Source organism: Ylistrum balloti, unplaced genomic scaffold (genome assembly GCF_031769215.1).
Source record: "Ylistrum balloti isolate Yb309-2 unplaced genomic scaffold, AGI_CSIRO_Ybal_v1 Utg370010, whole genome shotgun sequence".
Taxonomy (NCBI): Eukaryota; Metazoa; Mollusca; class Bivalvia; order Pectinida; family Pectinidae; genus Ylistrum; species Ylistrum balloti.
Genome location: NW_026782083.1, coordinates 3,311,449 through 3,333,972, shown reverse-complemented (window position 1 = coordinate 3,333,972; position 22,524 = coordinate 3,311,449). Strand labels below are relative to the sequence as shown.

Below are 22,524 nucleotides of genomic sequence, written 5' to 3'. Positions count from 1 at the left end.
TTTGATGACAGGTGTTTTAAGTTATGTTGGTAAACTTAATCATGCTAAACTGTTTGTAATAACTGGATAGTTGTAATTTTCACTGGAGTGTATAATAGAGCACGCTACATTTACACAAATGTCTTGTATACTGTGCTAACCCTCTTCAAAGATGCTAAGTGTGTGCTTCCTCTTGACATGAATATGTCTGTGTTGTTTGAGTGTGAGAAGTAGAGAGTGTAAGTATATACGGCTATAGACACACTGAATTAATAATACCCGTTACCAGGAATGCACTCGCCCTCCGCCCGAACCTACAACGTTAACATATCGGATGCAATTTAAGCAGATATCAGCTCAGTCACATCAAAGTCGGCTAGTGATTGTCGTTGGAGAGGCTGGACCATGTATACGAAAAAATAAAATAGTCGTGAGCGAGAGGAGATAATTGTACTAAATGTACCCTCGGCGCCGAACGTCAATTTTCTCCGCTACGACCAATTTTAGCTGACATTCTATCTCGCGCCCTGTCGGTTGTCATACGACATGTACAACGGTCGACCCGCCATGGAATTTAACGTGTAAATGCCGTGCCCTTCCACGTGATATTAACTATCAGCCACTGGAACCGGGATGAGGGGAGGTGCGAGTTTTTTGTTGTATCTCCTTTTGGCCGTAGGGGTCGGGGACGGACGTCACATATTCCTGACACCCATAGTGAGTCATGCCAGGACAGTGGTGGTGGTCATTCTACCGGAGACGGGAGTGGACAACATTCTATACAAACAGTTCGGTAAGGTCAATATATGAGATATGATACTGTTATGATAGTTATGTTTAGTCATAATGTTTTCAAAATCACATAATATACACGTATATGAAATAGCTGGGAACGGGCTATATATTATAAAACAAAAACACCTTAGCATGCTGTTAACTTTTATATGTATGTATATGTGTATATTGGTGCAGCAAATCTCGACAATATCAAACAGAATAAATGCTGATGTTCACAAGTAACAGATACTGAATGGGGGAAAAATCCACACAATCTGCTACTCTTATAGTTCAGCATCCTTGGTGTCAGAAAGTGATTTCTGTAGACAGAAATAGATATAGCCGTGAAGACTAAACGTGTTTATAGTGTTGTCGCCACTATGTAAACTCGATAAGACGATTTATCAATCCTAGTCTAATCAGTTACTCTGTTAACTTGTGATTGTAAACTTTACGAACGTAATCCAGCTGTTTTAGTGTGGACGTTTTGTCTGTGAAATCTGAAGTAACCCCTTTTCGTATTTTTATGAGCGTTGAAAAAATCCTCCACGATTATCTACCTAGTATTGTAAGTTTTGATATTTAAACATGATGCGCTTTCAACTGTATATAGGTAGTGAACTGTACAATTTTCGTTTATATCTTACCGACAAACGTATTTCTTAAATAAGTGTTTCTATCCACCTGTGAAATTTATACGCGTATATTTCACCGCCTGTATGTATATATATGCATATTTTTATTACGAAAGATGAGTTTTAATACGTGGTCTGTTTTTAGAAGAGCGTATTAACATGCATTCCCCATCCTCGCCATCCCAGACATTATTATAGTACTGAACCTTGTTTATGAAAATGAGAGTCTGATAGACGATTACACTTTAGAAAAGCATGTTTTATCAATTACAACAATGGGTCTTTACACCATCAGCTGCTGTCATGTCTTGGTATTTACAGATGCGTTTGGACGAGTTGTCGAGGACAAATATCTGTCTCCGTAGATTAAATGTTTAAGATAAATCGATATTACGTATACACCAGTGTGCCTCACACTAGTAAATGTTGTTTTGTGGCCGAGCTTACTTCTTGGTAAGTAATTTCAGTTATTTACGTGTCAGTTTTTTTGAAAGATTAGATATGCCAGCGGAAGTTGTCTCTGTTGTGATAAATTGTCCTGTAAGTGGAGACTTGGGGTAGGCACATCTCCCACAATGGACACAGACTCCTCTTGGTGTGGCCCTTATTGTTTACTGATATTTGAGTAGGTGTTTATATGTGGTAAGAAATTTCTCTTTAAGTTTTATCCACATCAGCTGAATTTTTGCCGAATTGCTTTATGATCACTTGGTAATATAGGACAATATGACGTACCCAGCCCCTGTGTTAAATTATCTAAAATGTCCACTGTGGAAAATTAGTGAGGTGACTGTTCTGAGTGCCAACTGACACGGACGGAATTTAGTCACATCATATTTCATTAGATAGTAATGACCCCTTTCAAAGAGTTCACATACCTTCTATGAAGCCCGAGTTTTAAAGTTCTGTACAGGGTTTCGAGTGTTAGTGCCCTGTCATCACAGCTTGGCTAATGATATGGAATGACTTTCGTTTCTACTCGACCACGACAAAAATAGGGGTCACATAAACAGGGGTCGCTTCAGTCTATAGGGTCACAGACCGATTTTCTCGCTCCGTGGTGTTTATACTCCAATATTTTCAATTTTACTTGTAGTATGCTGTTTCTACCGCAATACAGTGTGTTACTCTATTCCGAGACCATTGCGTAAACACACTGAAAATTGAATAGATATACGATATACGTTGTAACATTAGGAGTGGTACATGTTTATGGCCTTTTCATTGGTTGAGGATATGGATAAGAAGCTGAATTTTAACCGAATTAATAAACGCGCCACAAGTAGTTCGTAATTGCTTTTGGAAATTATTTGATTCTTATACGGATTTCTATCAGAATATTACTTTGATAAACTCATGTATTTCTTGCAATGATTTGTAACGAATCATACTATTTCGACACATATTTATGATATTGTCAATTTTGCATATGAAGTAGCGGCATTTTACTATAGGTCATGTCATAACACCCCAACAGATACACTGAGAGAATCAATTCATAACTGAAATACCCGTTCTTATGGTAGAAACAGATCACATTAAGTCTTAAATATTATATATTGTTACTTATTTTCCAAACGTTACAAGAACACTCGCTAAAATTCGTGCATTTTTACAATTTTTTAGAAATGAATCTCGCGATTGAAAGAAATACCAACATATAACAGATACACGTGTATTTTCTAGGTATACGATAGAAGACAAATATTTCTATTTGTAAGGAAATGACTTAAATGCCATAGTCCTGTCAGAGCCCTATATATAGATCAACTGTTTTTCAAACAGCCAATAAACTTCCCGCACATCCAATGTAAGTAGATGAACTAAAGACGTTTTAAAGTTCCATGCACAAAAGTTTAATAAACGTTTTTTGGTGGTTTCATTTTACCAGGGGAGACAATTCAAAAAAAGAGTCCCTATCGCACGTGGTCAGTGATTGCAGATATTCAAGGAAAGGCGGCCCGTCTCGAGGACATTCCTTCAATCATTTGGAGTGTGCGGGATAGACTCCGAGAGGAAGAACTGGATGCTCACGCATACGACCTTTTTCTCGCTGGACATGGAACATCCGGTATGAAGTTGTTCATAATTACACTTATTATTTTTGTCAATTATTTTCGCTTGATTTGATTGTCGATCAGGCACAAAACAGTAAGAAAATACCAACATATCAACATGATCATAATTCAAACTCAAACAGTCATTTCCAATAGGTATGCCAATGATCTATTGGAAGAATTTACCACCAACCTCGATCGTCATCCTTATAATTCTTCTTTGATTTGGACGTATTTTTACGAAATACGCTAAAAATGATGCACATTTAAATTAATTGTCGAAAAGCTTCGTTCAAGTGTTCAGTTTGCATGATTTTCTAGTAGCATTACAAAATTAACATTTAACAGAAATGGTTCTATTTAACGAAATGAAATTTGGTAGTCAATAATCTGAATCCGTAGGCTAAACATTGCGTTTTACAGGTTTACCGGTACAGTTGTATGCAAGCATTTACCCAGCAGAAGTAGACGGCATACTACTCTACAACTCATATCTACGACAGGGCCAAATGATTACATTTCCCGTCCCGATTCTCACAATATCAGGAGACCTTGACGGAGTCAACAGAATCACACAGATTGCCGATATGTTGATGTAAGGACATTGATCAATGTTTTAATTGTTATATGAGGGCGGTACATTGATCGTGTTTTAATTGTTATATGAGGGCGGTACATTGATCAATGTTTTAATTGTTATATGAGGGCGGTACATTGATCGTGTTTTAATTGTTATATGAGGGCGGTACATTGATCGTGTTTTAATTGTTATATGAGGGCGGTACATTGATCGTGTTTTAATTGTTATATGAGGGCGGTACATTGATCGTGTTTTAATTGTTATATGTTTTAATTGGGCGTACATTGTTTTTTAATTGTTATATGAGGGCGGTACATTGATCGTGTTTTAATTGTTATATGAGGGCGGTACATTGATCGTGTTTTAATTGTTATATGAGGGCGGTACATTGATCGTGTTTTAATTGTTATATGAGGGCGGTACATTGATCGTGTTTTAATTGTTATATGAGGGCGGTACATTGATCGTGTTTTAATTGATCGTGTTTTAATTGTTATATGAGGGCGGTACATTGATCGTGTTTTAATTGTTATCTGTGGACGGTACATTGATCGTGTTTTAATTGTTATATGTGGGCGGTACATTGATCGTGTTTTAATTGTTATCTGTGGACGTGGACGGTACATTGATCGTGTTTTAATTGTTATATGTGGGCGGTACATTGATCGTGTTTTAATTGTTATATGTGGGCGGTACATTGATCGTGTTTTAATTGTTATATGTGGGCGGTACATTGATCGTGTTTTAATTGTTATCTGTGGACGGTACATTGATCGTGTTTTAATTGTTATCTGTGGACGGTACATTGATCGTGTTTTAATTGTTATCTGTGGACGGTACATTGATCGTGTTTTAATTGTTATATGAGGGCGGTATATTGATCGTGTTTTAATTGTTATGGTACATTGATTTGTTTTAATTGTTTTAATTGTTATATGTTATCTGGGACGGTACATTGATCGTGTTTTAATTGTTATATGTGGACGGTACATTGATCGTGTTTTAATACATTGTTATCATGTTTTAATTGTTATATGTGGGCGGTACATTGATCGTGTTTTAATTGTTATATGTGGTACATTGATCGTGTTTTAATTGTTATATGAGGGCGGTACATTGATCGTGTTTTAATGTTTTAATTGTTATATGTGGGCGGTACATTGATCGTGTTTTAATTGTTATATGAGGGCGGTACATTGATCGTGTTTTAATTGTTATATGAGGGCGGTACATTGATCGTGTTTTAATTGTTATATGAGGGCGGTACATTGATCGTGTTTTAATTGTTATATGTGGAGGTACATTGATCGTGTGTTTTTTAATTGTTATATGTGGGCGGTACATTGATCGTGTTATATGTGGGCGGTACATTGATCGTGTTTTAATTGTTATATGTGGGCGGTACATTGATCGTGTTTTAATTGTTATATGAGGGCGGTACATTGATCGTGTTTTAATTGTTATATGTGGGCGGTACATTGATCAATGTTTTAATTGTTATATGAGGGCGGTACATTGATCGTGTTTTAATTGTTATATGTGGGCGGTACATTGATCAATGTTTTAATTGTTATATGTGGGCGGTACATTGATCAATGTTTTAATTGTTATATGAGGGCGGTACATTGATCGTGTTTTAATTGTTATATGTGGGCGGTACATTGATCGTGTTTTAATTGTTATATGAGGGCGGTACATTGATCGTGTTTTAATTGTTATATGAGGGCGGTACATTGATCGTGTTTTAATTGTTATATGAGGGCGGTACATTGATCGTGTTTTAATTGTTATATGTGGGCGGTACATTGATCGTGTTTTAATTGTTATATGAGGGCGGTACATTGATCGTGTTTTAATTGTTATATGTGGGCGGTACATTGATCGTTATGTTTTAATTGTTATATGTGGGCGGTACATTGATCAATGTTTTAATTGTTATATGAGGGCGGTACATTGATCGTGTTTTAATTGTTATATGTGGGCGGTACATTGATCAATGTTTTAATTGTTATATGAGGGCGGTACATTGATCGTGTTTTAATTGTTATATGAGGGCGGTACATTGATCGTGTTTTAATTGTTATATGAGGGCGGTACATTGATCGTGTTTTAATTGTTATATGTGGGCGGTACATTGATCAATGTTTTAATTGTTATATGAGGGCGGTTAATTGATCGTGTTTTAATTGTTATATGAGAGCGGTACATTGATCGTGTTTTAATTGTTATATGAGGGCGGTACATTGATCGTGTTTTAATTGTTATATGTGGGCGGTACATTGATCATGTTTTAATTGGTGTATGAGGGCGGTTAATTGATCGTGTTTTAATTGTTATATAAGGGCGGTACATTGATCGTGTTTTAATTGTTATATGAGGGCGGTACATTGATCGTGTTTTAATTGTTATATGTGGGCGGTACATTGATCGTGTTTTAATTGTTATATGAGGGCGGTTAATTGATCGTGTTTTAATTGTTATATGAGGGCGGTACATTGATCGTGTTTTAATTGTTATATGAGGGCGGTACATTGATCGTGTTTTAATTGTTATATGAGAGCGGTACATTGATCGTGTTTTAATTGTTATATGAGAGCGGTACATTGATCGTGTTTTAATTGTTATATGAGAGCGCTACATTGATCGTGTTTTAATTGTTATATGAGAGCGGTACATTGATCGTGTTTTAATTGTTATATGTGGGCGGTACATTGATCATGTTTTAATTGGTGTATGAGGGCGGTACATTGTTCGTGTTTTAATTGTTATATGAGGGCGGTTAATTGTTCGTGTTTTAATTGTTATATGAGGGCGGTACATTGATCGTGTTTTAATTGTTATATGAGGGCGGTACATTGATCGTGTTTTAATTGTTATATGAGAGCGGTACATTGATCGTGTTTTAATTGTTATATGAGAGCGGTACATTGATCGTGTTTTAATTGTTATATGAGAGCGGTACATTGATCAATGTTTTAATTGGTGTATGAGGGCGGTACATTGATCATGTTTTAATTGGTGTATGAGGGCGGTACATTGTTCGTGTTTTAATTGTTATATGAGGGCGGTACATTGATCGTGTTTTAATTGTTATATGAGGGCGGTTAATTGATCGTGTTTTAATTGTTATATGAGGGCGGTACATTGATCATGTTTTAATTGTTATATGTGGGCGGTACATTGATCGTGTTTTAATTGCCATATGAGGGCGATGTATTGATCGTGTTTTAATTGTTATATGAAGATGATGAAAAAATGTAAGCCGGAATGTATTAAAACTTGGACTAAGTATGGACACGCGTCTATCTTGTGTTATATTTCATACTTTACACATTTTTGCTTACTTGATAACATACACTACTAGTTTGTTTGTCTCTGAAGTTATTGTTATACTGGATGAAACTTGTAAGCGTTTAATTCATCGTTATGTTCAAGTGATTTTCCTAAAGTGATTAAATCTGTGGTTGACTGACTATTAAGACCAGGGACATATATGCTAGCTTTTACGTTGGAATTTCTAATACCGCTGTTCCGAAACTTATCATTTCAGTGACAATATCGATGGCACTGATGATGACGATGATAACTCTTTGCTACAAAGGAGTCCTATTGTTGTTCTGGAGGGAGTCAATCATGGATCGCTTATTACAGGCGAATTGCCGGAAAACTTAAAAATGGCTGACGTTAAGTCTGATCTTCCAGTCGACAGAGCTATAGATAAAATCTCACACATTACCACAACATTTCTGGTGAAGACAGTTGATAAAGATACCACGAGCACGACGTCCTTATTGAATGAATCACGGAAAACCTTAACTTTACTTCAGGTATGGATATCATCAAACGATAACCAATTAAGGATTAAGTGACATATTAAATAATTGATATCAGAAGAATGCTCACTTATAGTGAAATGTACAAAACATTACTCACTCTCCGTAACATTTACAAAATATCACTATCTCTAAAATATACAAAATATCACTCATTTTCAGTGAATTATACAAGATATTGCTCACTATCTGTTACATTTACAAAACATAACTCACTACGGTGAGATATACAAAATATAACTTACAATCGGTGACATTTTACAAAATATCACTGTAGTTAGTGACATATAACATATGATTCAATATCAGTGACATCAACAAAATATCGTTCATTATCAGTGACGCATACAAGGGGGAGAGTATACCACAAGCATCTGCTGTGAAATCTCTACCACAATACGTTGTGTTACCCCACTCTCAGATCAGTTTGTAAACGTATTGACGACATATATATACCCATATACCATAATATATAGGTTTAGACTATTGCGGTCTTTTGATTGGTTGAAATTGGATAATACTGTTTCCACTTATTTCTTAAATTGACAGTTTTACATATAAAATTGAGGCTTTTTTCTTGAGGTAATATCAATAGGCCGCAACATATCTCGTTAACAAAGGATCCAGCCAATTAATCCTCGGAACAGCATTTTTAATTATTGTGGCTGAATCTCGCTTTTGAAAAATGATTTTAGTCAACTGAAATTCATATTGTGTAAATACTACGAACAAAAATTATTAGTTGTATAACCGCGAATTCATAATAGAAGACTGCCGCCCATTTCAGCCTATCCCACTTACTTAATCTACCGAAACGAGAGTCTGAATGAAATTTGTTCATATTAAACAATAATACTGTATCCATAAACTATCTATTGACTATTGTCAATATATGCGGTTTTAGGAAAATTGGGTAGCTCCGATAGATTTTGGAATTCATAATAGGGACATTTTCATGACCGCTGGAAATTCGCTTATGTGACTAGGCAGAGCAAATGATTCATGACCACAACATCGTAAAATGCTCAGTGGAGTCTGGTGTTACGTTGTTTTAAGTACCATAATCCTTCATTACAAATACAAGAACGATAAATTGGTGTGTATGGCTTTAGTGGCACCAGAACTTCGTTTATGACAGGTTTATTACATCGACAGTAGATTTTAGGTAGCATCGGTTAATATCACATTCTTGTGTTGATAAACATCTTTTTATTTCACCTTAGCCACAAACGATAATTCTGTACGAGCTAGCTACTCCGCACTATAAGTATTGTCACATTTAATGCCACTTGCTATTTTTCAGCCAATTGTGGACATAAAGAAAATGACACTGGACTCGACCTTGAAGTCTACATGGGTGACGTACGCTCAGATCTGGTTGTCAGGGATACTCGGCCCCAACTCTGCCAAGATACATGTGAGATTACTAACCATTTTGATATGAAACAATAAGTTTAAAGGACTTTCATGTTTATTTTGTAGCTTTCTATGTAAAATGTTTGGAAAATGTTTATGCCTTAGGGTTTATTGAATAATTTAAATAAATTAATTCTCTAAATGATTGAAAAAAAATGTTATGTGGCATGACGTCCTATGATTATAATGTTTAAATTACTCAGTGTAAAAGGGAAGCTCAAAGTGGTGCAAACATTGGTATATTTATTGCTGAAAAAGTGACAGACGAGGTCATACAGTTATAACGACATATTGGAAGTTGTAAATATGGTTGTCCTTCAAATCAACATTGTACAGTACTGTACGCTATGAACCCTCGGTATGATTCAGCAACGCCTTCGTTTGACCCCGTATCTACAGAACATCTGTTTCTGTTCAATCACTGAAAACGAGCATATCTAAAAAAGTATATTCTACATCCAAATTAAAAACTGCCTTGTGTCGAGAACTTAAATAAAAGCAAGTAATATCTGTATATATTGAGACAATGCTGTTTAATTCGATTTAGGGTAGCACTCGTGAACTAATCAAAATACAGGTACGAGCAACAACACTCGAGGTTCCACCATATGTAAATATTGACAACCGCTCTCGCGTTGTGCATCTCAAGTACAGCTAATGGTCACGGAGGATGACTGGTATAACAAGCACGTCGGAAATGTGAAAGGAATCGCTAGAAAAAACAAAACAACTTAATGTACAAATGCAATGTAATTCTGTAGCTATTGCTCATGATATAAGTGTGGTTCCGAACTCTGTTCACGAGTATTTATAGGACGTTATGAATGGTTGGAGATTAGATAGTACCTATCTGGCTATGTTAACGGTACGGTAGACTCAACCCTACACGTGTCTTGTATTAATAACACTTCTTTGTGAAAATATTATTAAAAGGGAATTGTGAAAGCACGCTGAATACGTTAGCAAACCTCATGTAAGGATCCACAACCACAGATACATAAACTAGTCCTATTAACTTTACAAGCTGTTTGTATAGACAACCTTAGATAGCGCTAATTCGCTGGCGCTTGTTATCGCTGATTGTTCCGAATCTTCTAAAGCCAAAGTCATCGCCAGTTAATCTGCAACAGTTGTGGTCTTTCTTCAAATAAACTTCTATAAAAAAAAACGGTAGGATAACACCCTATGATTGTCTTTTCCCATTGGAACCCTACCTTTCGGCAGCCACACATGCAGCTCGGCATACTTATTTGTAACGCGGGCCATCATTTTTCGACGCAGAAAGAACTAATTTTGCATTTTTGGGGTAGGAAGGGGGAGGGGGGAGAGGAAGGGTGTTTAAATATACACCTACTCAATCAAAACAGTGTCTTTTATGCAGTCTGTACCGATTTACACGTATTTATATAACCTCCATCTATATCTAAGTAGTGTCTTTTGTACAAAAGTTCACGTATTTACACTCACTCTGTTGAAATAGTCTTTTGTACAGACGTTCATGTATTTACAAACACTCCATTGAAATAGTGTCTTTTGTACAGACGGCCATGTATTTACAAACACTCCATTGAAATAGTGTCTTTTGTACAGAAGGTCATGTATTTACACACACTCCATTGGCATAGTGTCTTTTGTACAGAAGGTCATGTATTTATAAACACTCCATTGAAATAGTGTCTTTTTGTGCAGACGGCCATGTTTTTACATACGCTCCATTGAAATAGTGTCTTTTGTACAGAAGGTCATGTATTTACACACACTCCATCGAAATAGTGTCTTTTGTACAGAAGGTCATGTTTTTACACACACTCCATTGAAATATTGTCTTTTGTACAGACGTTCATGTATTTACACACACTCCATTGAAATAGTGTCTTTTGTACAGAAGGTCATGTATTTACACACACTCCATTGAAATAGTGTCTTTTGTACAGACATTCATGTATTTACACACACTCCATTGAAATAGTGTCTTTTGTACAGAAGGCCATGTATTTACACACACTCCATTGAAATAGTGTCTTTTGTACAGAAGGTCATGTATTTACACACACTCCATTGAAATAGTGTCTTTTGTACAGAAGGTCATGTATTTACACACACTCCATTGAAATAGTGTCTTTTACAGAAGATCACACTCCATTGAAATAGTGTCTTTTGTACAGAAGGCCATGTATTTACAAACACTCCATTGAAATAGTGTCTTTTGTACAGAAGGTCATGTATTTACACACACTCCATTGAAATATTGTTTTGTTCAGACGTTCATGTAATTCCCATCGGACATTGTTTTTTTTTATTTAATTATTTCCGTTAAAATACTAGAAGACCGACATCTCTTTTACCCTTGTAGATTATCAACTAGTATGTGGTGTTGTTGATGTCTATTAAGAATCATACATTGGCTTCTTCCGTAGATAGGATATAGCTCAGATTAGTAAAAAAAACATTGGCTGGTCAGCGCGATACTTTCTAAGCAATTAAACAAAACTAAAACAGTAAGAATTCTTCGGTTGTTTTGATAACATTTTCATCGCGCCATCATCGATGTCCAATAAGATGCAAGTCGAAAGCTTTCATTCCTTGGAGGGGATCTCAAACCGAGGGGAAAGGTGGGTAAGGTAGCATATACGAGGCTGTCCGAAAGATTGCAGCTTCGTCATTTTTTCCTGAGGTTTTGGACCCCTATCCTGCCTACAAGAGTGAGAATGGGTTTCTCTACCCTGTAGGATATATTGTATACTAGATACAAGTATGCTCTTTCTGTCCAAACAGGGGAAATCCTCCGTTTCAAGCCAAGGGTGACACAGGGGAATCTCACAGCGGTAAAAAGCGTGGTATACCTGGCTAGGGTAAGATGATATTCTGTTCCGCTGGACAGGTATACCATCGGTTTTTACCGCTGTGAGGAGTTCTTCTCTTGCTTCTATAGGTTGAGACGGAGGGATTCTCCGGCCAGCACAATATGACGTCACAGTAATAATTACATGACGTCATGCCAATTGAATCATGTTGACGTCACGTCAATCGAATCATGTCAACCATGGAAATCATTTGGAAAACAAAATACATACGAGTACCTAATAAAACTAGCAGGGTAATAGATAATTAATTATTCGTCCCCTTGTTGATGATCTCAACGCTCGGGAAAAGACGTTTGAATTGAAAATATTCAACAAGAATCGTGCTTCCTAATTTAATCCGCTTTCTACTCGGGTTGAGATCCACCCATCTGATCTCGAATTATAAAAAATTATATTATGCAATATATATATAAATGTAGCATTCTGTAGCAGTAAAAGAAATAAATAAAAAAACAAATAAACGTTTCCAACAGATAAAGTAACCGGAATGATATGTGCATTTCTGCACAAAGACGGTGCATTTCTACACAAAGACGGCGTCTCGTATCTCCACAAAATCTGCATGCTAATTGATTTTGTTTTATCAGGTGCTAAATGTATCGGATTTTTTACGAAATATGATAAGCCAAGCATATGTCATTACTCCAAGCGAAACGAGCTGTGCGTCAGATCATTTCTTCTTTTTATGAATTAGCATAGGAAAGCATTATAGATGAAGAAAGTAACTAGTATGTTTTTATTTCAGGTGCAGAGCTACGTGAATAGAAACCTTGAGCCGGCTCTGATGGAACAGCTGGACGGCAGTGTCACAATATTTACCTTCTCTGAAATGGTATACGCTAACGATAATGTCACAGATGATGACATGCCCCCAGCATCGCCAAAACTACTAGAAATCAAATCAAAGTTATTTAATGCCCAGCGTCTACAGACTGTTTTGTCCAACTCCACAATCGGCGGTAAAATGAAAACATGCCGTGATGTCAATTATGTAAGTTGCGTATAGCTTCAGTTCATTCCCCTTTACTATTTGTTTTTTTTCCATCCACGTCCTTGTCCCAGATCATTGGCGAACGCGATCATTGACACCTTCAGAACTATCTTGACACTGTCTGAACACATCTTACTATTCACATCTATTTATCAACGTTCGTTTTACGGCTAACACATAAGTGATATGTAACTTGGTAAAGTTACCTCCCTTTGGCTATGAACGCGAGAACTTTTTTTCTGATATACACTGTATTTGTACCTGGGTACCTACATCTCGCCATGGCGAGTCCTTCACTTTTGTTTAATGTGTTTTTACTTTCATGGTAATGGCTATATTGTAACCAGTGTGATCAATATTGCTTTACACGTAAGGGACTGTCCCATTATTCATTGAAGGAAATCACAACATTTAAACACTATCTTGACCCTGATCGTTTTGTTTAAAACTTCAAAGTTATGGTTTTGTACACTCTTAATTTCTTAACAAGTTAATCCGTTTTATCTACTTTATAGATAGGTTGTAGTGTAATGTTTCACTATTTGGCAATACATTACATAATGCAAACAAAAACTTGTCGTCCTATTTCTATTAATTTATTTTCGTTCTCTGCTTTTGCAGGCATCCTTTATCTACACATACCATTCGGCTCAAAATATAACGAGAAAGCGATTTGACAGAACACATACAGGTATCGTATTCCATGAAGACATTGTAGCGAGGTCAAAATCAGAGTGGGAACAGCAACAGTTGTTGGTAGAACAGCGTGGCAAAGTTCTACATGTGACGTCAGTGTCATGGACGTCACCTACATCAACAGAAGGAATATTTTACTGCAAATTATTGCCACCGCCGCGCATTACAGAGTGGATTTATGTAGAATCTTTACTATGAAATATTAGTGTTAATGTGTAATACATTGTAAAGCAGGGTTATTATCATTTTACTTAGTAGGACTTGTTTGTGTTACGTTTCTAAGACATTATAAAACAAATGCCTTTATTGTGATAAGGCGAGACAATTCTCACTAACAACATTTTTAAAATCACCAGCAACATTTTAGAAATAACATTTTGATAACTTCGACCAAACTGAAAGTAGACCATTTGTATATCAAATCACGTGACATCTTTTTCTTGTTTAGGCAGTATTGAACATTGTGACACAAATGTATCACGTGACATGATAAGTTCCAAACACCGCATCCATGAATTAACTTAATCCATGTACTAACAATAGGTATTAAATTGGGTATTGTGCATTTCATTCAGACGGGAACTTGCTAGAATTTGTTAGTGTTGTGACGTCAACGTTGTGTTTCATTTATATGGGTATGTAGTGGAACTTAATCTGGATCCACGAAGGTGCTGTTATTTTTATTATCATGAGTGATCGATTTTTTAAACTCAAATCCATGTTATTACATATAAGAAACTAATATCAAGAAGGAGATACAGGCGTGCAGGCGTTTCTTTCAGTAAAAGTATTTTGCGTTTGTTGTCCCAAGTCGAGGCCAGGCTTCTATTTGCATTGGAAACGTCATTACATATTCTATCGTTACATGGTTGAAAAAACGGCCATATTCACTAGATTTACAATGTTCTTTCAAAACTGTCTTGACTGACGTTATTTGGTCGTTGATTTACTATAAGACTCTTTCATATGTGTGTATGTAGGATAGGGATATTCCACCCGAGGGTCACAAAATATGGAGAGCCTCGGGTTTTACCATATTTTGTAACCCCGTGGGTGGAATATCCCTATCCTACATACACACATAATGAAAGAGTCTTTTTCTCTCATATCTCTACCAAAATTTTGGGAAAAGGACAGTCGGTCGGCCATTATCTTCATTTTTTTCATTTTTTTAATCCGAGGTTTTTATTAAAAACGAACTGGATATTCTTAACGATCATACCCATATTTTGCAAAGTCAAGTTTGCTGTCAAATTTCAAACCATTTTTCGGTATATTGCAGGATGAATATATTATTCGCAGATGAAAAAATCCAAAAATGATCTCTGTGTGATTATTTACTATGTGAAAGTAAACATCCGCGAAAAGAAATTGTTCCGTCAAATACTTCAAAGAAATCAACAAGGAACGGATTTTTATAATTCAACATATAGTTTTATCAACAAAATAACATATTTGATCATTTTAAGAAATATATCAATGTATCTTTTTTGTTTTAACATTTTTTCAAAATACTGTGACGCTGACATGCGTCACCATAGTCAAAGAATTTCCATTCATAAATTCAAGGCGTGACGTCACACGATCTCCTATTCCGAGTCGCTGTCGCTCTCGATCACCATGATTCGACGACGTTTGGGCGGTGGAACATTTGTGGTGATATTTACGGTGATTTGGCAATTTTCAAAGTGAGAACCAAAATTGATGGAATTAATTCGGAGCTTTTTGTGTTTCACAACATATTGGAAATCATGTACTTCTGTCTGTCATTCAGTGTCCTGTAATTATTCAGCGGCTGTGTGTTTTTATGACCCGTGATATAAACCTGCAAGGTATCGGGTACATGGTTGTCAGTCATTTTTTGTACAAGGGATTTTCGGACGCTGTAAGAGTTGTCTCCCCTGAACACAGATTACTCCGCGAACGTGTTTGCCCATGTAAGATAGAATTTTCTTACAAAGCTATCTTACATGGGCAAACTATATCCAATATGGCGGGATATGAGAGAAAGAATTTTCTTACAAAGCTATCTTACATGGGCAAACTATATCCAATATGGCGGGATATGAGAGAAAAAAATAGCTTGTCATTGATATTTCACGGTGATAATATTTTCTACAGGCAATGGGAATTGTTAATTAATTGAACTACAACCTGAAGTTTTGGAATAGAAGTTGTGAAGATGAGCGTGAGCGTAAAAATCATTTTGTCCCCATAATTCCCTTTATTAAATACATTAACGAGTTAAGTTTTACTTATATTGAAATTTGACTTAATCTATCCAATCATATGTTCGCTATCATCATTACTGCCTCTTTTTTAATCTGAAGGGCTAGTAATATGATTTTTTTCACGTGAGGCCTATTTTTTTAATATTGTTCGTTCTCATGTGTTTTCATGATAGGATTGTTGTATGTAGTGTTACACAGAATGGAATAGGAACGATGTATGTAGTGTTACACAGAATGGAATAGGAACGATGTATGTAGTGTTACACAGAATGGAATAGGAACGATGTATGTAGTGTTACACAGAATGGAACAGGAACGATGTATGTAGTGTTACACAGAATGGAATAGGAACGATGTATGTAGTGTTACACAGAATGGAACAGGAACGATGTATGTAGTGTTACACAGAATGGAACATGAACGAAGAGGTGAATTAAGTCGATTTTGGTCATTTTTATTGGTCGGAATGGATGATCACGTGTCCGTTTATGTCTGACACAACTTGTATGTGAGATATGTGTATGTAAGTTGTTATAGATAATACTGATGTGTATAGCCTTATATTGAACAGAATGATAGTTATGTGGATGTTGTGTCTACTTATCTGTGTTAACGTTGAAAACATGACTGAAAATAATACATCTGAATGAGAAATATCAATGTACTGTCACTAGTGAGAATGACATATTAATAGTTTGCATTGCTTTTGGTATATTTTTACAATGTTTGAACATTTTGAATGATTTATTTAAAACAGATATTTCTCGATATTTTACAAGCCCCTAGATCGGAATGGTCAGTGGTTGGCCGTTCAAGGTAGTCTCCAATGGCTAGAATCTGTGTTGCACGTGCTTTTCATTTTGATGTTGTATATCGAGTAAGTCATTTTTCACTGGAAAATTGGACGATATTATTATTAGAAAGAAACTAAGCTTAGATCACCATTAACGAATTAAAAATGAGAAATCAATAGACAATTGTCATGGTTGTCCCTTTATCTTACGAAATATGTTTACTACTGTTAATCAACAGATAAGGTGGCCGTTTGACATTTTCCTCAGATTGGTCATTTCAATAGGATAAAAGTTCGTATAACACAACCAGAAGACGATTTAAGTGTGGTGTTTCGATGACTTCACTGTACTGTCACCTTCATCAATCAGATGACCATAGTGAAGCGTTCTAACACTAAGTGTAGTAATCACGCGGAGAGAAAAAAACCAAAATGTCAACATAATCATATTCCAAGTCCAAAATCCATAAACTAGGGCAAAATATAAACTAAAGAAAGACTTGCATGTGGACTCCAAAAAAGTACAAGGAGAATAAGACCAGCTTTCCGGAAGAGTAGGAATTTTCTGCTTCATCGATGACACTCGTCATAAAATTTTGGTCAATCCATGTCAGTAATGGCATGTTCTCAAATGAGAACAAGGTATACAACAACGAAATGAGATCACTATGACGGCTGTAAAACTTCCCCATAATTTTCATTAAGCTGCATCTTTTGAAACCCTGTGTTACGAGTGTATCCGTTAGTTGAAGACTTCTTGAACAAAACCATGGTAACAGGCCCTTGAATATCGAATCGACAGCAACATATAAACAGCATTGTTTGGAGATGCAGGAATGTAGCTACCGAGAAATGAAAATTGAAATCATCACGTTTATCATACAGCTCGGTGGAAAGCTATCCATGTCGGATTCGTTACAGGAAAATATCAAGATAAGGGCGAGATTGGATGGGGGTGGGCTAGGAGCTGAGTCACAGACTTCCGTACATCTTTGACCAAGCGTAGCCGACTGGAGTACGTTGTAACAATATCGTCCCACTATTTGTTTGCATTAGTGTTCATAGGATTTATAGTACCGAAAAGCCGGTCGATTCTTTACCATCTCGTACTATCCATACGTCAGTGCTAGTACGTTCCGCACTGGTCATTTGTCTGATGAAGGTCTGATGAAGGTGACAAAGTTGTTATCGAAACGCCACCCTGAAATCTTCACCCGAGGAAAGATATGGTTGAGAACGGAATTTCGATTGCAAAGACATTGGTTTCTATCATTAGTTTAAACAATATATGTATTTTACTTGATAATGAAACAAAATTATACATATAAGAATTAAATTTGGGAGGAGAAAACAAGCTTATCATAAATCTCAGTGATCCAATCTGGACTGATAACCCGAGCGAGCCTATATATGTCTTGTCCCTAGCATCTCTGAAGAGTAGGTGAAGTTCTTGAAATAGTTGACAAGAAATAGTGCAGTTCGCGCGTGATTTTTTTACACGTGTTTCTATCTTTAACTGAGTACTCTGAATGTACTAGTCTCTTCACGCTTTCATTGTTAAATAGGAAATATACAAAAGTTATGATATTTTTATATTAAAAAGTTATTGTAATTTCTTAATGTAAAGTTTGGACATCAAACTGAATAACACACCATCCATATTACAAGTCGGCTGGTGATATTTAAGATGTATTTCGGGGAGTGCAGGGTTGTCAGTATATTAAAATACTGTTAATGACCAACTTTTCTATTCGCCAAGACAAATCACTGATAGGCATCTCTACAAGCCGTCGACTTCTTATATTTGGCTATTTCAACGAAGAAAAAGCGAACAAAAATTCCAACTTGTTGTAGGGTTCAGGAACAAGAAGGAAATGACATAAGCTGTCGTTAAGTTGTCTCTCCTTTTCTAATCCACATGTTCCTTTATCCGTGAATACGAATACTTCCGCATTGTTACTATATAGGCTACAGAACACATATACACAGATAATGGGGAAAGAAACCCTTAAATACCTTTCTCTTTAGAGCCAATTTGCTGTGGGTGCAATATGTTCGACTGAGCACACGATACCGTCACACTGAGAAGCCACCGAAGCGTATTACAAATTGTCGTTTATCCTCTGCTAGGTGAAGCGACAGACAGCATTCACGAAAAAAACGTGTTTTTGTAGTCTTTGTTAAAGTATATTTCGGTTAAAACTTACCTGTTAAACAGACCCCATGAAAATACAAAGGAAGTTATTTTATAAAGTTTTAATTGTATGAGGTTTAAATGTTATTTCCCCAAGATTTAAAGTGTTATGCTGTATACATATTGCACATGTCAATATTTTTCTTTGTTTTGATTGAAAAATTGAAAAAAAAGAAGTGAAAGATGTGATTCAAAACATATGGTTTACATGTTCTAGAATTCAGAACCGGGCCTTATGGACCTCGGAATATGGCATCTGTGTCTTAGAGCGTCTTCTACTTCATCGGCGACACCCGCTGCTGCAAATCCAGGAAATGTGTCTAAGGCTGTAATAAACATCAGAAGATATTACAGATGTCGTGTGTAGTACTTTTTTTCATGTGGAGAATTTACCTAGAACATCTGCTGGATATATCTTCAGCTGTATGTAGGATTGCCTTCCTATTTACCTGTTAATCTCGGCTATCTACGACATACTTTTCGGAAACTAGATGCGAGTGTTACCCTATACCCAAATATGTATATCTAAAATAGATCTTCTTAGAAATATGTTGTAATTCTTCTGTTTGGTGTATATACCATCTGTTCTAGTGTTTGAATCACATGACAATAACATCGTATGAAATTTGAACGTTAATACTCTCATGTACCTATTTACCCACCACAGGTCTTATATAGCATGACAGGTGTCTTGTGTGGTATCAGTGATCAAACTACCTCCGTAACATAATAGTCGTTGCTGACCGTCGATTAGGCCAGACTGGGAAAAAAATCACAAATTGTAGAATATGATAGGAATTCAAATTAAACAATATATTCTGACAGGCTTTATGATTCATGAGCGTGCTGTAGTTGATGTCTCTTTTTCATAGGAACCAAATAAAAGACTCTATATCAGTGATGTAGTTATTATAATTCATACATTTCCAGTCACGAGAAATCAGAAACCAAGGCAACCAAGTCACCAATATTAACACAGGGTATAGTGACAAATCTAACTGACCAATATTAACACAGAGTAGAGTGACAAATTTTACTGACCAATATTAACACAGGATACAGTGACAAATCTAACTGACCAATATTAACACAGAGTAGAGTGACAAATCTCACTGACCAATATTAACACAGGGTAGAGTGACAAATCTCACTGACCAACAGTTACACAGGGTAGAGTGACAAAACTAACTGACCAATATCAACACAGGGTAGAGTGACAAAACTAACTGACCAATATCAACACAGAGTTGAGTGACAAATCTAACTGACCAATATTAACACAGGGTAGAGTGACAAATCTAACTGACCAATATTAACACAGAGTAGAGTGACAAATCCCAATTACTAATTATAACACATGACAGAATTACAAATCTTACTGACCAATAGTAACACAGAGTAGAGTGACAAATCTCACAGACCAATACCAACACGGGGTAGAGTGACAAACCTCACTGACCAATATTAACACAGAGTTGAGTGACAAATCTAACTGACCAATACCAACACAGGGTAGAGTGACAAATCTAACTGACCAATAATAACACAGAGTAGAGTGACAAATCCCAATTACTAATAGTAACACATGACAGAATTACAAATCTTACAGACCGATAGTAAGTGAGGGTAGAGTGACAAATCTAACTGACCAATAGTAACACAGGGTAGAGTGACAAATCTAAGTGACCAATAGTAACACAGAGTAGAGTGACAAATCTAAGTGACCAATATCAACACAGGGTAGAGTGACAAATCTAACTGACCAATAGTTACACAGGGTAGAGTGACAAATCTAAGTGACCAATAGTTACACAGAGTAGAGTGACAAATCCCAATTACTAATAGTAACACATGACAGAATTAAAAATCTTACTGACCGATAGTAAGTGAGGGTAGAGTGACAAATCTCACTGACCAATAGTTACACAGGGTAGAGTGACAAATCTAAGTGACCAATAGTAACACAGAGTAGAGTGACAAATCTAAGTGACCAATATCAACACAGGGTAGAGTGACAAATCTAACTGACCAATAGTAACACAGGGTAGAGTGACAAATCTCACTGACCAATAGTAACACAGGGTAGAGTGACAAATCTCACTGACCAATAGTAACACAGAGTAGAGTGACAAATCTAAGTGACCAATATTAACACAGAGTAGAGTGACAAAACTAACTGACCAATAGTTACACAGGGTAGAGTGGCAGATCTCACTGACCGATATCAACACAGGGTAGAGTGACAAACCTCACTGACCAATAGTTACACAGGGTTGAGTGGCAGATCTCACTGACTAATATCAACACAGGGTAGAGTGACAAATCTAACAGTGGTGATGTAAAAGTATAATAATGTTACTATAATTGTGTAACTTGAAACATAATATAACAATGTTGATATTGGTGACATATTTGTTTTTATTAGTGGTAATACCTTGATTTTGGTGATTGTAGTTTGAAGTCTATATGAGTTACGCACGATGTGGTTATCAAACTTTACTCTGTCGCAATGTTATAATGGAAACGACAGTATATATTTCTAGAAGCAAGCGTCCACAAAGATCATACCGGTTGCAGTTATGGAATGATCTGGTAACCGTGATTACAGGAAGGAGGTATATAACTTTGATTATATCATAAGATTTTATGATACAATATGAATATGTAATGAATTTTAACATACTGAAATCACTAACACTACCCTCTCTATATCTACAGTAGATTACCACTACCCTCTCTATATCTACAGTAGACTATCTCTACCCTCTCTATATCTACAGTAGACTACCACTACCCTCTCTATATCTATAGTACACTACCACTACCCTCTCTGTATGTACAGTAGACTACCACTACCCTCTCTATATCTACAGTAGACTACCACTACCCTCTCTATATCTACAGTAGACTACCACTACCCTCTCTATATCTACAGTAGACTACCACTACCCTCTCTGTATCTACAGTAGACTACCACTACCCTCTCTGTATCTATAGTAGACTACCACTACCGTCTCTGTATCTACAGTAGACTACCACTACCCTCTCTATATCTACAGTAGACTACCACTACCCTCTCTGTATCTACAGTAGACTACCACTACCCTCTCTATATCTACAGTAGACTACCACTACCCTCTCTGTATCTACAGTAGATTACTACTACCCTCTCTGTATCTACAGTAGATTAACACTACCCTCTCTTTATCTACAGTAGACTACCACTACCCTCTCTGTATCTACAGTAGACTACCACTACTCTCTCTATGTCTACAGTAGACTACCACTACCCTCTCTGTATCTACAGTAGATTACTACTACCCTCTCTGTATCTACAGTAGACTACCACTACCCTCTCTATATCTACAGTAGACTACCACTACCCTCTCTATATCTACAGTACACTACCACTACCCTCTCTATATCTACAGTAGACTACCACTACCCTCTCTATATCTACAGTACACTACCACTACCC

At 36.4% G+C, this 22,524-nt stretch overlaps 1 protein-coding gene across 1 annotated transcript; it reads left to right on the top strand.

Moving 5' to 3' along the window:
* Nucleotides 1-293: 293 nt before the first annotated feature.
* LOC132548391 (uncharacterized) lies at nucleotides 294-14,823 on the top strand. Its single transcript, XM_060212253.1, has 7 exons — nucleotides 294-772; nucleotides 3,283-3,462; nucleotides 3,872-4,043; nucleotides 7,579-7,855; nucleotides 9,165-9,278; nucleotides 12,887-13,132; nucleotides 13,754-14,823. Exons 1-7 carry the CDS (start codon nucleotides 613-615, stop codon nucleotides 14,024-14,026), a joined length of 1,422 nt encoding a protein of 473 aa, XP_060068236.1. The 5' UTR covers nucleotides 294-612; the 3' UTR covers nucleotides 14,027-14,823.
* Nucleotides 14,824-22,524: the final 7,701 nt, after the last annotated feature.

Coding starts and splice junctions, on each gene's coding strand:
- LOC132548391 (XM_060212253.1), top strand. CDS start 613: ATGAGGGGAGGTGCGAGTTTTTTGTTGTATCTCCTTTTGGCCGTAGGG. Junction 7,856..9,164: donor AAACCTTAACTTTACTTCAG/GTATGGATATCA, acceptor GCTATTTTTCAG/CCAATTGTGGACATAAAGAA. Junction 9,279..12,886: donor CCAACTCTGCCAAGATACAT/GTGAGATTACTA, acceptor TTTTTATTTCAG/GTGCAGAGCTACGTGAATAG.